Source organism: Arachis ipaensis, chromosome B01 (assembly GCF_000816755.2).
Source record: "Arachis ipaensis cultivar K30076 chromosome B01, Araip1.1, whole genome shotgun sequence".
NCBI classification, from domain to species: domain Eukaryota; kingdom Viridiplantae; phylum Streptophyta; class Magnoliopsida; order Fabales; family Fabaceae; genus Arachis; species Arachis ipaensis.
The window spans coordinates 14,133,080-14,148,459 of NC_029785.2; the positions used below are offsets into that span (position 1 = coordinate 14,133,080).

Consider the following 15,380-nt stretch of genomic DNA (forward strand, 5'->3'; position numbering starts at 1 on the left):
GAGCATGGGGATCCCTGTGGGACTTCCCCTAAATGGGGACCCGAAGACGGGGAATTTTCTCCGCATGGATGGGAATGGGGCCAACATTTCTCCGAGGCAGATGTGGGGACCCAAGCGGGGATTCCCGTCCCGTCTCCGCTAATCCTTCGAATTATTAAATTTACTTAAATACCCTTAATAATTTATTTCTAATATAAATTTTTTAGTCATTTTACATACCATATATATATTGAAAAATCTAACCCTAATTTCAAAAGTGTCTTCCCTTCTCTCCATAACACTAACACTGCGTCGTCCCACTCCCCAATCACCCCAGAAGGCCAAAACTCGCAAATCCCAATCTCCCATAGCGTCAGAACCTTATACCTAGCCACTCCTACTCAGTGCTCATCGTGTCGTCACCCCCTCGTCGCCTTATTGTCTCTGATCGCGGCGTTGTTTCCCCTTTTCAACACTGCATGACTGTGTCTTTGTATGTTGTAATAATATTTTTTTATTTTTCATTAGAACTTTCATATAAATGATCAATACAGGAAGATTGGGAATAGGACCCCACAGAAAATAGGGATGGGGGATAATATTCCCCTACAGTGGGGATTGGGGCGAGGACAAAGAGCAAATCTAGGGGGCGAGAACGGAGAGCGAGAAGGTTTCCCCCACCCCCACCCTGCCCCATTGTCATCCCTAGTCGTAAGAAGTTAGCTTTTCCTAGAAACGATTGAACTTCTTTTTTCGACATAGGGCATGGCAACTCTAAAATTACTTTAGCTTTATTCTAATCAATAGCAATTCTTTTCTTTTGTACCACGAATCCTAAAATATTTTCTGCCGAAACCCCAAATGCACATTTCAAAGGATTCATCTTTAAACCTTTCTGTCGCATCGTTTTAATTGCTTGGCTTAAATAATCGAGATGTTGGTCCATCAAATTCGACTTTACCATCACATCGTCGATATATGTTTCCAAAATTTTATATGCTTTTTGACATCATTTTTATATAGTTTTTAGTATGTTTTATTTAGTTTTTATTAAGTTTTTATAGGTTTTAGTGTTAAATTCACATTTTTAGATCCTACTATGAGTTTTTGTATTTTGTACAATTTCAGGTTTTTTTCTGGCTGAAATTGAGGAGTTGAAGCAGAAGTCTGATTCAGAGACAGAGAAAGCACTGCAGATGCTGTCCGGATCTGACCTCCTTGTATTCGGAAGATATTTTCTGGAGCAACAGAAGTCCAAATGGAGCGCTCTTAACGGCTATGGAAATTTGACTTCCAAAGCTTTCCAGCAATATATAATAGTCTGTATTTTGCTTCGGATTAGAAGGCCCAAAACTGGCGTCCAACGCTAGCTACGCCCAAAGAGCAGAGCCCAGCGTCCAAACACCCAGAGACCTTATAGCACGTGGATCTTTTAATCTCTTTAATTTTGAGATTGATTTCAAGAGCAAAACGTCGAGGTGCTTGTTTTACTAGTCACGAGAATGGCTTCAATGCCAATCGATGTTCCACTAAAGAACAAAAGAGACCAGGCATTTCATCATAATCCTAAGCAAAACAATCTTTGTACTCAATCAAGAGACTAATCAAATTTGCTCGAAATTGATCGTTAATGTGTTTGCAAATATAAGTAGGTCTGAAATCTCAATCAGATCCTAAATTAATTTCTTCAAGTGGATCTTGAGATTCAAAACCCTTTTTGATATGATCATCATTAACTGTAGTTTTTTCAAAACCCAAAGATTTCAGATCATAAATACAATCGAAAGAAAGATTAACTGAATCATATGAAGAAAAACAAACTTTATTATCAACTGAATCAGGAATCGAGTTACTTACAAAGCAAGCTTGGGATACATCGACGCAAGATTGGTCAACAACATTAGTCCTAGGAATGGAAATACATGAAGAATCTGAACTACAACCAAATTTGATTTTAGAAATCGAAACTATACTAGGAATTGAAAATGTTGAATTGAAATCAATATCTCATTCAACTTCATTATCTTATCTTTCGAAATTTTTAATTAAAAATTCAGATTTCAATTTTAAATTTTTATCTTATCATATCTTAGTTTCAAAATTCAAAAATCAAATCTTTTCAAAATTAAAAATCTCATCTTTTTCAAAAATCTTATCTTTTTCTTATCTTTTTCAAAATTTAAAAATCTTATCTTATCTTTTTCAAATTTCAAATTTTAAAAATCAAATCTTTTTCAAAATCAAATTTCAAAATCTTATCTTTTTAAAATCTTTTTCAAATCTTTTTAGTTTCTTATCTTATCTTTTTCAAATTTCAAATTTTAAAAATCAAATCTTTTTCAAAATCAAATTTCAAAATCTTATCTTTTTAAAATCTTTTTCAAATCTTTTTAGTTTCTTATCTTATCTTTTTTCTAATTTCAAATTTTAATTTCAAATCTTTTCTGATCTTATTTCTTTTTTTATTTTAAATTCAAATCTTTTCTTAATTAATATCTTATCTTCTCTCTCTTCTTTTTCAAAACTTCCTAACTAACTCTATTCTCTCTTAATTTTTGAAAACTTCTTCTTCTTCTCTCTCTTTTATTTTTGAAAATATAACATTTAAATTTTAAATCTTTTTAAATTAATTAACTTAATTTTAAAAAATAATTAATAAATAAAATAAAAACAAAAATATAGCAGAACCAAATGCAACAAACACAATTATTACAAACAGAAAAATCATAAATAGGATTCAAATATAGCAGATAATCAAGTAGCATTTAGTTATGCAATCACTTAGGCAATCCAAACAAGACATATAGATGCATATGATACATGCCTGTCCTAGTGGCTGATGAGTCTCATCTGTCAGTTATAAAGCCAACCCGACAAGTCCTGGTAGCTAACCATTGGGCCGTCCCTCTGTCGTGCATCCCTAACTCAAGTAATTCTCAATCATAAACATAATCATAATCATACAACACTCACACTGGTGTTTATCCACGGGGGCGAGCTCATCTAGAACTTTCACAGTATTCGGCCATACTTACTACATAGGGTCAATAGAGTATCGAGTCTCAACCTGGAGCACGTGGTGGCTAGCCACTGCTTTCACACAGGAAAACTCGTATCTCAGATAGTCATTTAATATTCATTCATAACATTCCATAATCATTCATTATGACCATATCATCACCTATACATCACATAATTGCACATTTTATACATCACTCATCATAACTCAGGACAAGTGGGGCGAAACCACAACCCTTGCGTCCACCCGGGGAGCCTCATTGAAAACTCTGAGATTTATTGTATCCTTCTCTTTTTTTTATTGCCTGGGGACAAGCAATATTTTAAGTTTGGTGTTATGATGAGCGAATATTTTATATGCTTTTTGGCATCATTTTCATATAGTTTTCATTATGTTTTGTTTAAGTTTTATTATATTTTCATAGGTTTTAGTGCAAAATTCACATTTTTGGATTCTACTTTGAGCTTGTGCATTTTATGATGATTTCAAGTAAATGTTGGCTGAAATTGGAGAGGTTTGGAAAAGTCAGAGTCAGAGACAGAGAAAGGACTGCAGATGCTGTCAAGATCTGACCTCCGTGCACTCGAAGAAAAATTTTGGAGCTACAGATATCCAAATAGCGCGCTCTCAACGGCATTAGAAAGCTAACATCCAAGGCTTTCCTGCAATATATAATAGTCCATACTTTGCTCTGGAAATGAAGGCTCAAAGCTGGTATTCAACGCCAGCTCTTCACCCCATTCCTGGCATTGGATGCCCAAAAGGAAGCAGCTGGCGTCCAACGCCCAAAAGGGAGTCCAAACCTGGCGTTCAACGCCCAAGAAGGACCCTAGGACGTGGAGACACCCTTAGCTTAGCCCAAACACTCACCAAGTGGGCCCCAGAAGTGAATTTTTGCACTACAAAACCATTCCATCATATTTTTGTACTTCCTAGTTATTAGATTAGTATATATAGGAGAAGATCAACCATGTTTAGGATCTTCTACCTTATGCCATATTTTCATTTACATTACTTTTTGTAAGCTATGAGTCACTAACCTCCTAAGTTAAGGTTAGGAGCTCTGCTAACTTTTATGGATTAATAATATCATTGTTCTATTTCAATCATGTCTTGATTCTATTCTAATATGTATCTTCGTTCTTCAACCTTATGAATGGGATGACTGGTGACAATCATCCTTATTCTACATGGGTTCTTGCAAGTCCATGACGGGATAGTATTGAACCACAAGCTTGATTATACATCTCTTAGACGAATAAACCACGGCTTTGTTGGGTACTTGGAGACATCTATGCAGCCGAGGTGCGGGGCGATTAGGACCTGTGTGGTATAGGCTAGAACCAAGAAGCAGCATTCCCTGATCCAGAAAATTCGACCTTGTCTGTGGTGTTTTGAGTAGGATCACCAAGGAAATGGACTGCAGGAGCTTCACCCCCGTTCAGATTGGATGACCGCTGACGCGGCATTTGATCTGAAGCAGAGGAGGCTAATGACCACTGACCTGGCGTTAGTCATCTACAGCCTGCCATAGAATGAATCATCAAAAGTTGGAGTAGACAGTGAGAAAAGTTGATCCAGAAGGAAGAAGCATCTTCGAAGCCTCAACCATTCTCTCATCACTGCTTTCGCATCTATCTAGTAACGTTTTATTTATTTAATTCTATTTTATGTGTTTTCTACAACAACAATCATCTTTTCTATCCGTCTGACTAAGATCTACAAGCTAGCCACAGCTTGTTCAAACCAACAATCTCCGTGGGATCAACCATCACTCACCTGAGGTATTACTTGGACGACGCGGTGCACTTGCCGGTCTATCTGTGCGAATATTGCGGAGTCAATTTCGTGTACCACCTAATCACCGTCTTCTAAACTTATAACAGAAATTCATCAATTTAATTTACTAACTCACCTCTAATAGTCTTAGGATCTAATTACTAGATAGAAATCTTAAACATTAATTAAATAAATTTAGAAAGCTAGAGAATCCTTGAAAAAGTGAAGAAAACCATTTTTCAGCAAAACAAGGGTTTCAGGTTTGAAAAATTTCTGCACCAAGAAAGCACGCTATCCTGTTCTTAGAAAATTCACCAAAAATCATATTTTCACTTGATGAATCTGAAATTTTCCAGAAATAAATTGGACTTATAGAGTTTTAAATCACATCAAGTCCCATAAAAAAATCATTTTTCTGGAAAGAGTTATACTAATTACAAGTTTGCTTTCAAAAACTAATTTTGCTGTCAACACAACTAAGAGCTCTATTTTTAAAACAAGCACAACTTCTACAAAATTTATTAAAATCTGAAATTTTTATATAAACAAGAAAATAGGTTCAGTTTCAATTTCATTTTGGTTCCACTCAAAAATGTACTCAGGATTGGGAGATATAAGCTTGGAAAGTTGCTGGTTTGATTATGCAGTAGCAGAAAATCAGCATTGAAGAAACAAACTTCAAAAACTCATATCTCCTAATCTAACCGTTAAAAGTTAACCAAATTTTGTAAGATTGATTACACATCACAAAGAGTCAATAAAAACGAATCCCATTGAATTGTGATGGTTAGATCATTCTCAAAAAGCTTTCAAAGTTGCTGCAAGAAAATCTGTTTATGTAGAATTTTGCAAAACTCAATTTTTTTTTGGACTAAACCAAACCTCAATATAACAATTCTCACTTTTAAACAATTCCACTCACATACCAAAACTATCTTATGCATTTAATTTCATAATTCCCATCATAAAGTCCCATTCACCACATCAATTCACATACACATAACAACAACTAACATTTTACAACTACAACTCTCACTCACCACATCAATTCACATGCACAAAACAACATTCAACATTTCACAACCACATGAGCCATGCTCAATCAATCCTTTACCTCAATCATCAATTTATCATCATAAATTCTCTAATTTCTCATCATCTATCAATAGCAACATCATCAATCATCAACATATCAATAATTACCCATTATTAACATCATAATTTGTCCAATTATCACAATCATCATAATAATCAATATTCATACTCCACCGTATACAACTTCTTTAACCTTCATCAAAATCATCATCAACCATAACATTTACATGCAATTAATCATACAACCACATCATTCAATCTTATCTTAAAGCCACTATCCTAAGTGTCACGAAATATTACATATTACATAAAGAAAACTGAAACTATACTTTGGCCCATTCCCAATATGTACAAAAATTACCAATTGATTACAACCAAGCTCAATCAGGCCACCAACTAAATTCCACTTGCTCCCAATATCACAATTATCAAGCTATACACAATTAATTCATAAAGATCAATACCTAGAATTTCCAAATACACAAATGACAAAGGTATAAAGCTTTCTTACCTTACCCATTGTGAATTGGGATAAAATTCAACAATAACCCGCAACTAGATCACACATAAACAACCAAAATCATAAAATTTTCTCAAAATCAAAACCCAAAATCACAGAATTACATAGGGCAAAAAATTGGAGTGTGAGATTTGAGTTCTTATCAACTTTGTTTAGCTAGAAATGAAGAGTCTAATGAGAAATTCGTGTGGTCGCAAATGGCTCATCAATCGGAGTTCCGGATCAAAAGTTATGGAGTTTTGAAGGAGAAAATGAATAGTGACATGGAGCTCTCTCCTCCCCCCCCCCCCTTCTAATTTCAGTGTGCCCTCACCCTCTTTGGTGAGTGAATGAGCTGAAATGCTCATTTAATGTGTGTTTATAAGTTGGGTTTGGCCCAACTTAGGCCCGATTCAACTCGTTAGTGTTTTTTGTCCGTTTGGCCTAACTTTAGACAGAACTTTTAGAATTAGTGCCCGATTTGCAACTCTAATCTATTTTTATCTTTCAAATTAATAATTGAATTTCCTAAATTTATTTACTCATAATTAAATTTGTTTTCTTACTCACAGTGCCAGTCCAATTAAATCGATACGCGTTTTTACGTATCTTTCAGCTGAAAAGTATTTTCTCCCGCTCGAAAAATTCACTGAATCCAAATTTTATCTTTATATTTTCTAATTAATATCTCTAAATTTCGAACCTAATCCAGGCACCTAAATCATATTTTTATTTTATTTTAATTAAATGATTAATTAATTCTTGGTTCTTACAGGGGGCTTCTAATTCATAGTTCCTCTCATCCTCCTTATTCTCATATATGCTATGATGCCTATAAAATTTCTCACAATACTCCCTATCAGTCACAGGAACACAAGAAAGAACAGTGATGTCTACTTAAACTCGAAGACTAAGGGAGACTTTGGTTGACATACTCGTAAGAATAGTACAAGTCTACGAGACATAAAGGCTACACCTACAAATGGAAAAGAAAAGAAAATCGTTACTATAAGAGGTCGAACCTCGTACACAGCAGGTCGAGTAAATCAACCAAACCAAAAGAAAGCTGCTCTTTCCAAAATTTTTTTCTACAGTGCAGCCAAATAGTGCCTCTCTTATGCACCATCACTGCATTAAAGCAACATCATTAGGGGCAGTACAATACATAAACAAAAAGGTAACAGCCACAATAATAAAGAGAAGTCTTGTAGGATCTTTCATCATTAAACTTTCTTAAACGTTTCAAGCATCAAACTCGCAAGAAAGTCAAAAAGAAAACCTTTTTCAACAAAACGGAAAAAGGACAATGATAGTGGAGGTAAAACCTCAATAAAGACAACCAGCAGTCCCAGGTAAACAGAAACGAGAGTTCACGAAAAAGAGAAAACGAAAACCAACCTCGAAGAAAATTGTGAAAAAAGGGAGAGCACGTCTAAACAGCAAAAACGCGGACGATCCTTTTCACGCTGGCAAAAGCAAAATTCTTCGAAAGACCAAGATAAAAAAATCTTAGAAGAAACAACCAGCAGTCCCAGGCAAACAAAAATGAGAAATCACAAAAAAGAGAAAACGAAAACCAACCTCTAAGAAGATAAAGAAAATTCGTAACATTAAGAAAATACTATCACCGAATTATAATCATCGACCAAGAGTCCAAAATTTGTTATGTTATTTTATGAGTTAATAGTCAAAATCGTCCCTGAAAGATACCCCGATCTCCATATTCATCCCTGAAAGATAAAGTTAATCAAAATCGTCCTCGAAAGATGACGGACATGACCACGTTTGTCCTTCCGTCATCTCCTTCACTGATGTGGCTAACATTGGGTGACGTGTTTCGTTAACTACCCACGTGGACGACGCCTACGTGTACGCTATTGTTGCTGACAAGGTAAGTATGTGAAAACAATTCAAATTAATCCCTTGGATGATGAACCCTAATCCTAAAATTGATGATAAATAAGTCACGGTCAACAATCATATGGCCATATAGTTGGGTAGAACTTGGAATTGTTGTGTCGCCGGGAGGATGGAGACGGGAAATGGAGGTCGTAGTGGTGGTGTGTTGTTTCCGTCGCACGACAGCAATGGTTCCAGCGCTTCAATGCGAATGAGGAGGAAGACTCATGAGGAATCATGTTTCTGCGGGTTGAAGGCTGTGATAAAAAAATCTGGGATAGCAGAGAACCCAGATAGATTATTCCATGCATGTCCAAGGTACCGGGTGAGTGGTGTTGAAAAAGTTCAAAGTTTTCCATCTTGTTATGTGTTATTGGGTGTTTTTTCATTGTTTTCTTCTCTGATTTATCAATTTGCAAAAGGACAGTCACTGTAATTACTTTAAGTGGATTGATGATGATGACTATCAAGCAGTGGTTGAAGGTGATGCAAAGAAAGATTCTAGAACTGATTTGCAAGTTGAAAGTGACTATGATGAATGGAGGGTGAAGGTGGCATGGAGATTGGGTAGTTTAAAAGATGAAGTTAGATCTTTGAAACTGTTAATAATTTTCATGTTTGTGATAGTTATAATTAATGTGATCCTTTGTTGTTTGATATGTATTTCCAAGTAAACACAATTCTGTTGAAATGTAATGGTGTATTGAGTGTGATGGATTGAATGAGAATAGATGTTTGATTAGTGTTGTTTAAGATTAACTCCAAACTCTCAATTACTGGCATTGTGGAATATTGCAAATTAATTACTATCACTGTTGCTATAAGATTAAACCATAAACAGAGTAAGTAATCAAAGTAAGTAGTTATAACATTGTGCTGCTATTGAAGGCTAATTGTCACATTGTCTTAAAGATAAGTACCATGGTGCATGCTTTTTGCCAATGATATTGTCCTTATGGGAGAGTCAAGAGAAGACCTAAATAAGAAGTTGGAGTTGTGGAGAGAAGCTCTAGAAGTGTATGGTCTGCATATAAGCCGTAGCAAGACGGAATATATGAAATGTAAGTTCAATCCGAGAAGGGAAAACCCTAATATAGAGGTGAAGATTGGAGAAAACATCCTACCAAAAGTTAAAAGTTTTAAGTATCTTGGGTGCATCATACAGGATAATAGAGAGATTAAACAGGATGTAAATCATAGGATCCAAGCAGGTTGGTCAAAATGACGGAGTACATCTGGTTTTATATGCGACAAAAAAGTGTCTTTAAAACTTAAAGATAAATTTTATCGCACCGCTATAAGATCGGCTATGCTTTATGGTGCGGAGTGTTAGGCGGCTAAAGGGGAGCACGAACATAAGTTGAGTGTGGCAGAGATGAAGATGTTGAGATGGATGAATGGTCATACGCGATTGGATAAAATAAAGAACGAAGATATAAGGGAGAGAGTTGGAGTAGCACTCATTGTGGAAAAGATGGTTGAATCGCGTCTCAGGTGGTTTGGACATGTGAGAAAAAGACCGATAGAACATCCAGTCAGGAGGGTGGATGAGATGGAAGATGAACAAGGGGCGAAAGGCAGAGGAAGACCTAAGAAGACCATCCATGAGGTGGTCAAATGAGATCTACATGTAAACGGTCTTTCTGTAGACATGATACATGACAGAACACAATGGCGTCGTTTGATTCATGTAGCCGACCCCACTTAGTGGGACAAGACTTTGTTGTTGTTGTTGTTGTTTGTCTTAAAGATAAGTACCACAGCAAATTTATAAAGTATCCAATCTTAAAAATGAAGGCTACACCAAAAAAGAATGGTATATACAACTTTCAAATTACACATAACCACAATAACCACAATATTTAATATGGTACTTCATTTGTCCTGTACAAAAAAAAAAAAAAAAACATACATTACTTTCTAATCAAAGTAGTTTATCATTCTTTCTTGGGTTCTTAAAGCTTGGAATAGGCACAAAAATCATAAAGTTGGCCAACTTCTTAGCAGTTATAGAACTTGTCTCTTTGATGGTCTCAGCTGAGATAGCCACTGGTGTAGCTGCAGTAAGTTTAGGGGAGAATCTAGCTCTTACTTTCGCTTTAATCACCTGTAATTTAGGTGGCGTAGCTACAACTTCATCCTGCAAAATTAACCATTAGCCAAATTATATATCAACTTGATAGCTTGCCATAATGCCATAAACACTAACTTTTTTCCTATTCCCAAACCATACCGCATAATGATCATCAGACAGACAATGCAGAAATTATAATCTTTAGTTAAATGCTAAATGATCCTCAAGCAACATGTCTAGTTGTTTATCCCGTTTCATAGTTGTTTGATTCCATTATAAATATTATATTACACAAGTAAAAAAAATTAAATAAATCATGACTAAATTTGCACTGAACTTAAGGATACATATCATGGCCTAATAAAAATATATATAGACACTGTTTTGGCAGGTAATGTTGCTTACCACAATTTTTTTATAGAAAACTGTACAAGACTGAATCCAAGAGATTATCTAAAAGATATTAGAATTTATTATATTGAATAAGCTGTCCATCGTAGATCATGACTCATCTAAATTGACCATTTCATTTCTCTCACCAATTTCATTAGTACTAAGGTCAAATAGAATCTTTCAGTTCTTATAACCGAAATATTCCATAATCTTTGTAAAAGTTCCTGGTAATCTTCAATTCAAGAGTTAAATGTCCTATAGTCCATAGATTTTACAGGGACTCTAAACTACAAATAAATAGTAAATATAAACACACAAAAGAGACCATGATTCAGTTTGAATCTAATACAAACTTCCACAGCAGGATTTAAGACAACAAACTGAAGGAATTGTAATTGTTATTGACGTTATAAAATAAAATTCACAATCACAATAGGGTAACAGAGCACCTGTATCTTGCGACGCCAATCTTCGATACCCTCTTTGACCATGGTCACCCCAACGATGACCCAGAGAGGAACGATTGCGCTGACAGCAGTGTATGGAGCAAGCTTTGTCATTGCCAAGACACCAATGACCAAGAAATAGAAATTAGCAACCCTCCTAAACTGCTCAGAGTGACTTTGTCATGTTCATATATCATGTTTTCATCAACAGAGTTTTTAAACATTCCACCATGATGAAACACAAAAATCATGGGAGGACCCTCCATCTACAATAACATTGACGAAAATTTCATTAACAAACATAGGAAAACATACCAAAACATACCCTAAACCCAAAACAAACACGCAACAAACGAATAAAACTATCACTAAAATGAAACATCCCTACCTAAAAAATCATCACAAAGCCAATAAAAGCAAAACATTCTGACCCACTCATATTATATAAGAACAGTCATACAAACCGTTAGTCACCCCAAACCCTACCCATACTCAGAGGAACACATGAGTCACGCCACTAGGAAGACATCAAGCCACATAATAACTCAAAAAACAAGAAAAAGGTTTCATCTTTACCTCTAATCGTCGCGATGGCTTCCTCCACTATCGATGTTGCTCCAGGAGATGATCAGCTCTGTATTCAGTATCGATACCTCTTCTGTTTTAATTGTCTTCCAACACTGACGAAGGTTGATGGCATGGTTTAAATGTTGGGTCAAAGGCTTAGGGCATAACTTGAGGGAGACGATATGTTTTGGAGCGAAACAGAGAGAGATGGTTGTTAACAGAGGGGGTAATGCTTTGCAACGTTTTGAATCAGTCCTAAATGGCGTCATTTTGATAGCGTGTCATGCAGACAGTTAACGAAATATGTCCCAACATTAGCCACCTCGGCAAAGGAAAAGACGAAATATTATGACCGGATTAACCGGTTGAACCTGTGACCCATCGGTTGAACCAGTGACCCAGTGACCTGGCCGGGTCGATTGCCGGGTCGGTTCTGATAACTGTTTTTCCCCCACTTGACCCGCCCTTCTTTAAGAAGTATAAAACCCCACCCTGATAACTATTCGAATCTAACAAACAAGATTAATTTTTAAAATTTATACAACTATGATCACGTCTGAACATAAACTAAAAACACAAGAAACATACAATGTCAAACAAGATAAAAAAGAAAGAAATAAAAACCAATGTCTAGTCACTAAACAAATTTAACACAATTAATCTTGGTCGCTTTCTAACTCCCCATCATCATTGATAGTTTGGAGGTCAAGATTGAAACCTGAAAATCAAGAGTACAATAGCAATTAACAAATTAATTTGCATTCCTTCCTTCTTCAGAGGCATGAGTGCCACCAACAAGAAGCACCCTCAAACATAATGGAATATTGGAACCAAGTGCAAAAATATACAGATCAGTAAAACCAATAAGCGAAGATGAGCAGACCTATCATTAAATTTAAGCACATTTTCAATAAAATTGGATAGCATTAATTTTGTTGAATATACATTTATTTGTTGCTAGATTCTGACAATTTTATGGTGAGTATATTCATTAGTTAAAATATTAAAAAATAATGGCCATTCAAGGTGTAATTTTTCTTTCAGGATTTGGGAGTTTTCAATTTTAGGATACTGTGCAAATATTCTTCTTTAATTTCAACGTCTTAAACAAAGAATTTCTTACAATTATTGGTCTTCATCTCCAACAGCAAACCTGTCCAGTGTCCACAGAGATAAAGAAGTAAATATCAAAGCTCAATGAACACGGTCAAGAAGTTTAAAGAGAGAAAGAGGGGCATACTCACATATAAAGATTTACATAATCACCAAGGTTAAGATTACCCTTGGATTCAATCTTGGCAGAAAAAGTTTTGAGTTGGAGCTTGACTCTGGCATAAGAAACAACCCCAGAACCAGAGTTAGTAGATGGCTCTCCCTCGAAAACATTTCCAGGTTCCATGAACATATAAATTAAACTTTCATCGCTAGTGTTGTGGCAACAAAAAATATACGTTACTTCTGCGGTCTTGTCCAAACCATCCACCCCCACCGTTGCCACAACATTCATCTTAGATAAATCATAAATACGCCACATTGGAGCGAAGTCAACAATCAGAAGATAATGACTGCATCCCAAACGAACAAGTTTCCTTGGACAAGATTCAGGAACTGGCGGAAAATTCCAATCAAGGTATTCCCAATTGTTAGCCTTGACGTCATATGACATGAGCCCTTGATGTTTATCACCACAAGAATACAATACAATGTGGGTCTTCTTGTGAGGCTTGGTGCTGTCCTCCCACAGAAAGTAAGAGTCAGGGTCCATGCAATATGACAAGAGAGCACTTTCGGGCACTTCCCTTGTTTCCCATAGACCTGATTTTAGGCTGTAAATATCAACCCAGCAATTTGCACTTCCAGTACCCCCAAAGATGTACAATTTGCCATCATAGGGGACTACTAAGGGTCTATATCGGCAGCAGAACATGCTTCCACAAAACTTCCAACTCCAATTAGAACCCTCATACTTGAGGCACCACATCCTTGAGGGGTAATGATCATCCCAATTCAAACACAATTCTGGGTCAATAATATTCAGGTCACCACCACCACCAGCAAAGAAGAAGCTGTGACCGACAGAACAAACTCCTTGCATATATGGTAATGGACAATCGACCAATAGACCATCTCTAAGAGGCCATTTGGCAGTTACATGACCTCCATCTTCAAGATCAACAGTGCCATTCTTAATAAAGTTGGCCTCAGTTATAGTTAACATCCTGCGCGTGATGGCTGATTTCCCAACATGATCTCTTTCAAGATTTATATTTTCCACAAACAGGTATAAGCGCTGCGTCATGGATAGCTTTGGATCAGAAGAACCAACATCCTGGAATTATATTATCTACGACAGAATCAAATCACCATAAGTTTACAGCAATTAACTATTAAATAGAAAGCTTTGTAGAAAGCTTTGCAGTGTGTTGATGATAAATTGAAACGTCATACTTATCCAGTTAAGTTTATAAGGATAAGAGGACCTCAGGATCATATTCCCCGCACATGGCATCAGCAGCACCTCCCGAAACAGCACCTTGCAAAACCCCAACAACACTTCCCCACCAGCTGGCAAAATCCGCGTTCAATTCAGCAGTGTCCCCCAAATCCCTAATATGATTGGCAGCCTTAGCCATCAAATTCGTGTCATCTCCAGAAGCCCCTTTGCCGGCGACAAACGCACTGAAACCGTAAGCATTCACAACTAACGATCCAAACTTATAGCCCTCCGCGTAATTGACGATCCGACCGGCGAACATCTGTGCTCCGAGAGAACGGTTGTCAGTGGGGATGAAATCTTGTCCGAGAAATTGGTTCCAAACTTCCGAAGTTGAAGCAACGAGGACGACAAGGTTCTCCTTGGGTAGGGCTTCGGGCACGTAATCCCTGGCATCTACGAGCTCCGTAACGACGCCGAACGACTCGAACAAATGGCAGAGGCACGAAGCTAGGGCTTTTGAGGTTCCGATTTGGGAAACAAATAGAATCTTGCCAGTTGGATTGCTTTTAGGTTTTTCATGATGGAGTCTTATGAGGTTCTTTTTGTGGGAGTAGAGGCGCATGAGGCGAGGCTTGCAGATTAATAACAAGGTTGTGGCAGTGGCCGAGACCACGGTCACGGTGGACAAGAGCAAGGGTACAGAAATATCTGCTTCTGACGACGACAACAACGAAAGTATTGCCATATTTCTTTTCTGTTTCAGAGGGTTTCCACCACCCCTCTTCTTTTTTTCCAGCTGCTGAAGAGAGTCGGTGTGTGAAGCATGACACCAGTAATACGCCTTATATCTATATCCAAGGCGGTGTTCGTTAATATGCCTTTATATATATATATATCCGAAGCCGATTATCTAAATCTAAACATTATAAAAAAATATTTATTTTGTAATATATAAATGGTTGAGAATTGATCTTAATATTATTGAGAATAAATTAAAAATATGTTTTATCATTATGCATATTCTTGGAATAAGTTCTTAATTTTTAAAATAATATTTGCTCATTGATATAATGTTTAAAAATTATTATTTAATTATTAAAAAATTAAATAATTAATATTCAATTTAAAAGTATAAAATTAATAAATTTTAAATATTTTAAATTTATTATAAAAAATAAATAAATTTACAAAAT

At 36.2% G+C, this 15,380-nt stretch overlaps 1 protein-coding gene across 1 annotated transcript; it reads right to left on the bottom strand.

Annotated features, from left to right (window-relative positions):
• Positions 10,223-15,060, bottom strand: LOC107625713. Its single transcript, XM_016328412.2, has 6 exons — positions 14,231-15,060; positions 12,995-14,079; positions 12,874-12,903; positions 11,760-12,468; positions 11,187-11,449; positions 10,223-10,410 (listed from the first exon to the last, which is right to left on the bottom strand). The coding sequence occupies exons 1-3, from the start codon at positions 14,930-14,932 to the stop codon at positions 12,876-12,878; spliced, it is 1,815 nt and encodes a 604-aa protein (XP_016183898.1). The 5' UTR covers positions 14,933-15,060; the 3' UTR covers positions 10,223-10,410; positions 11,187-11,449; positions 11,760-12,468; positions 12,874-12,875.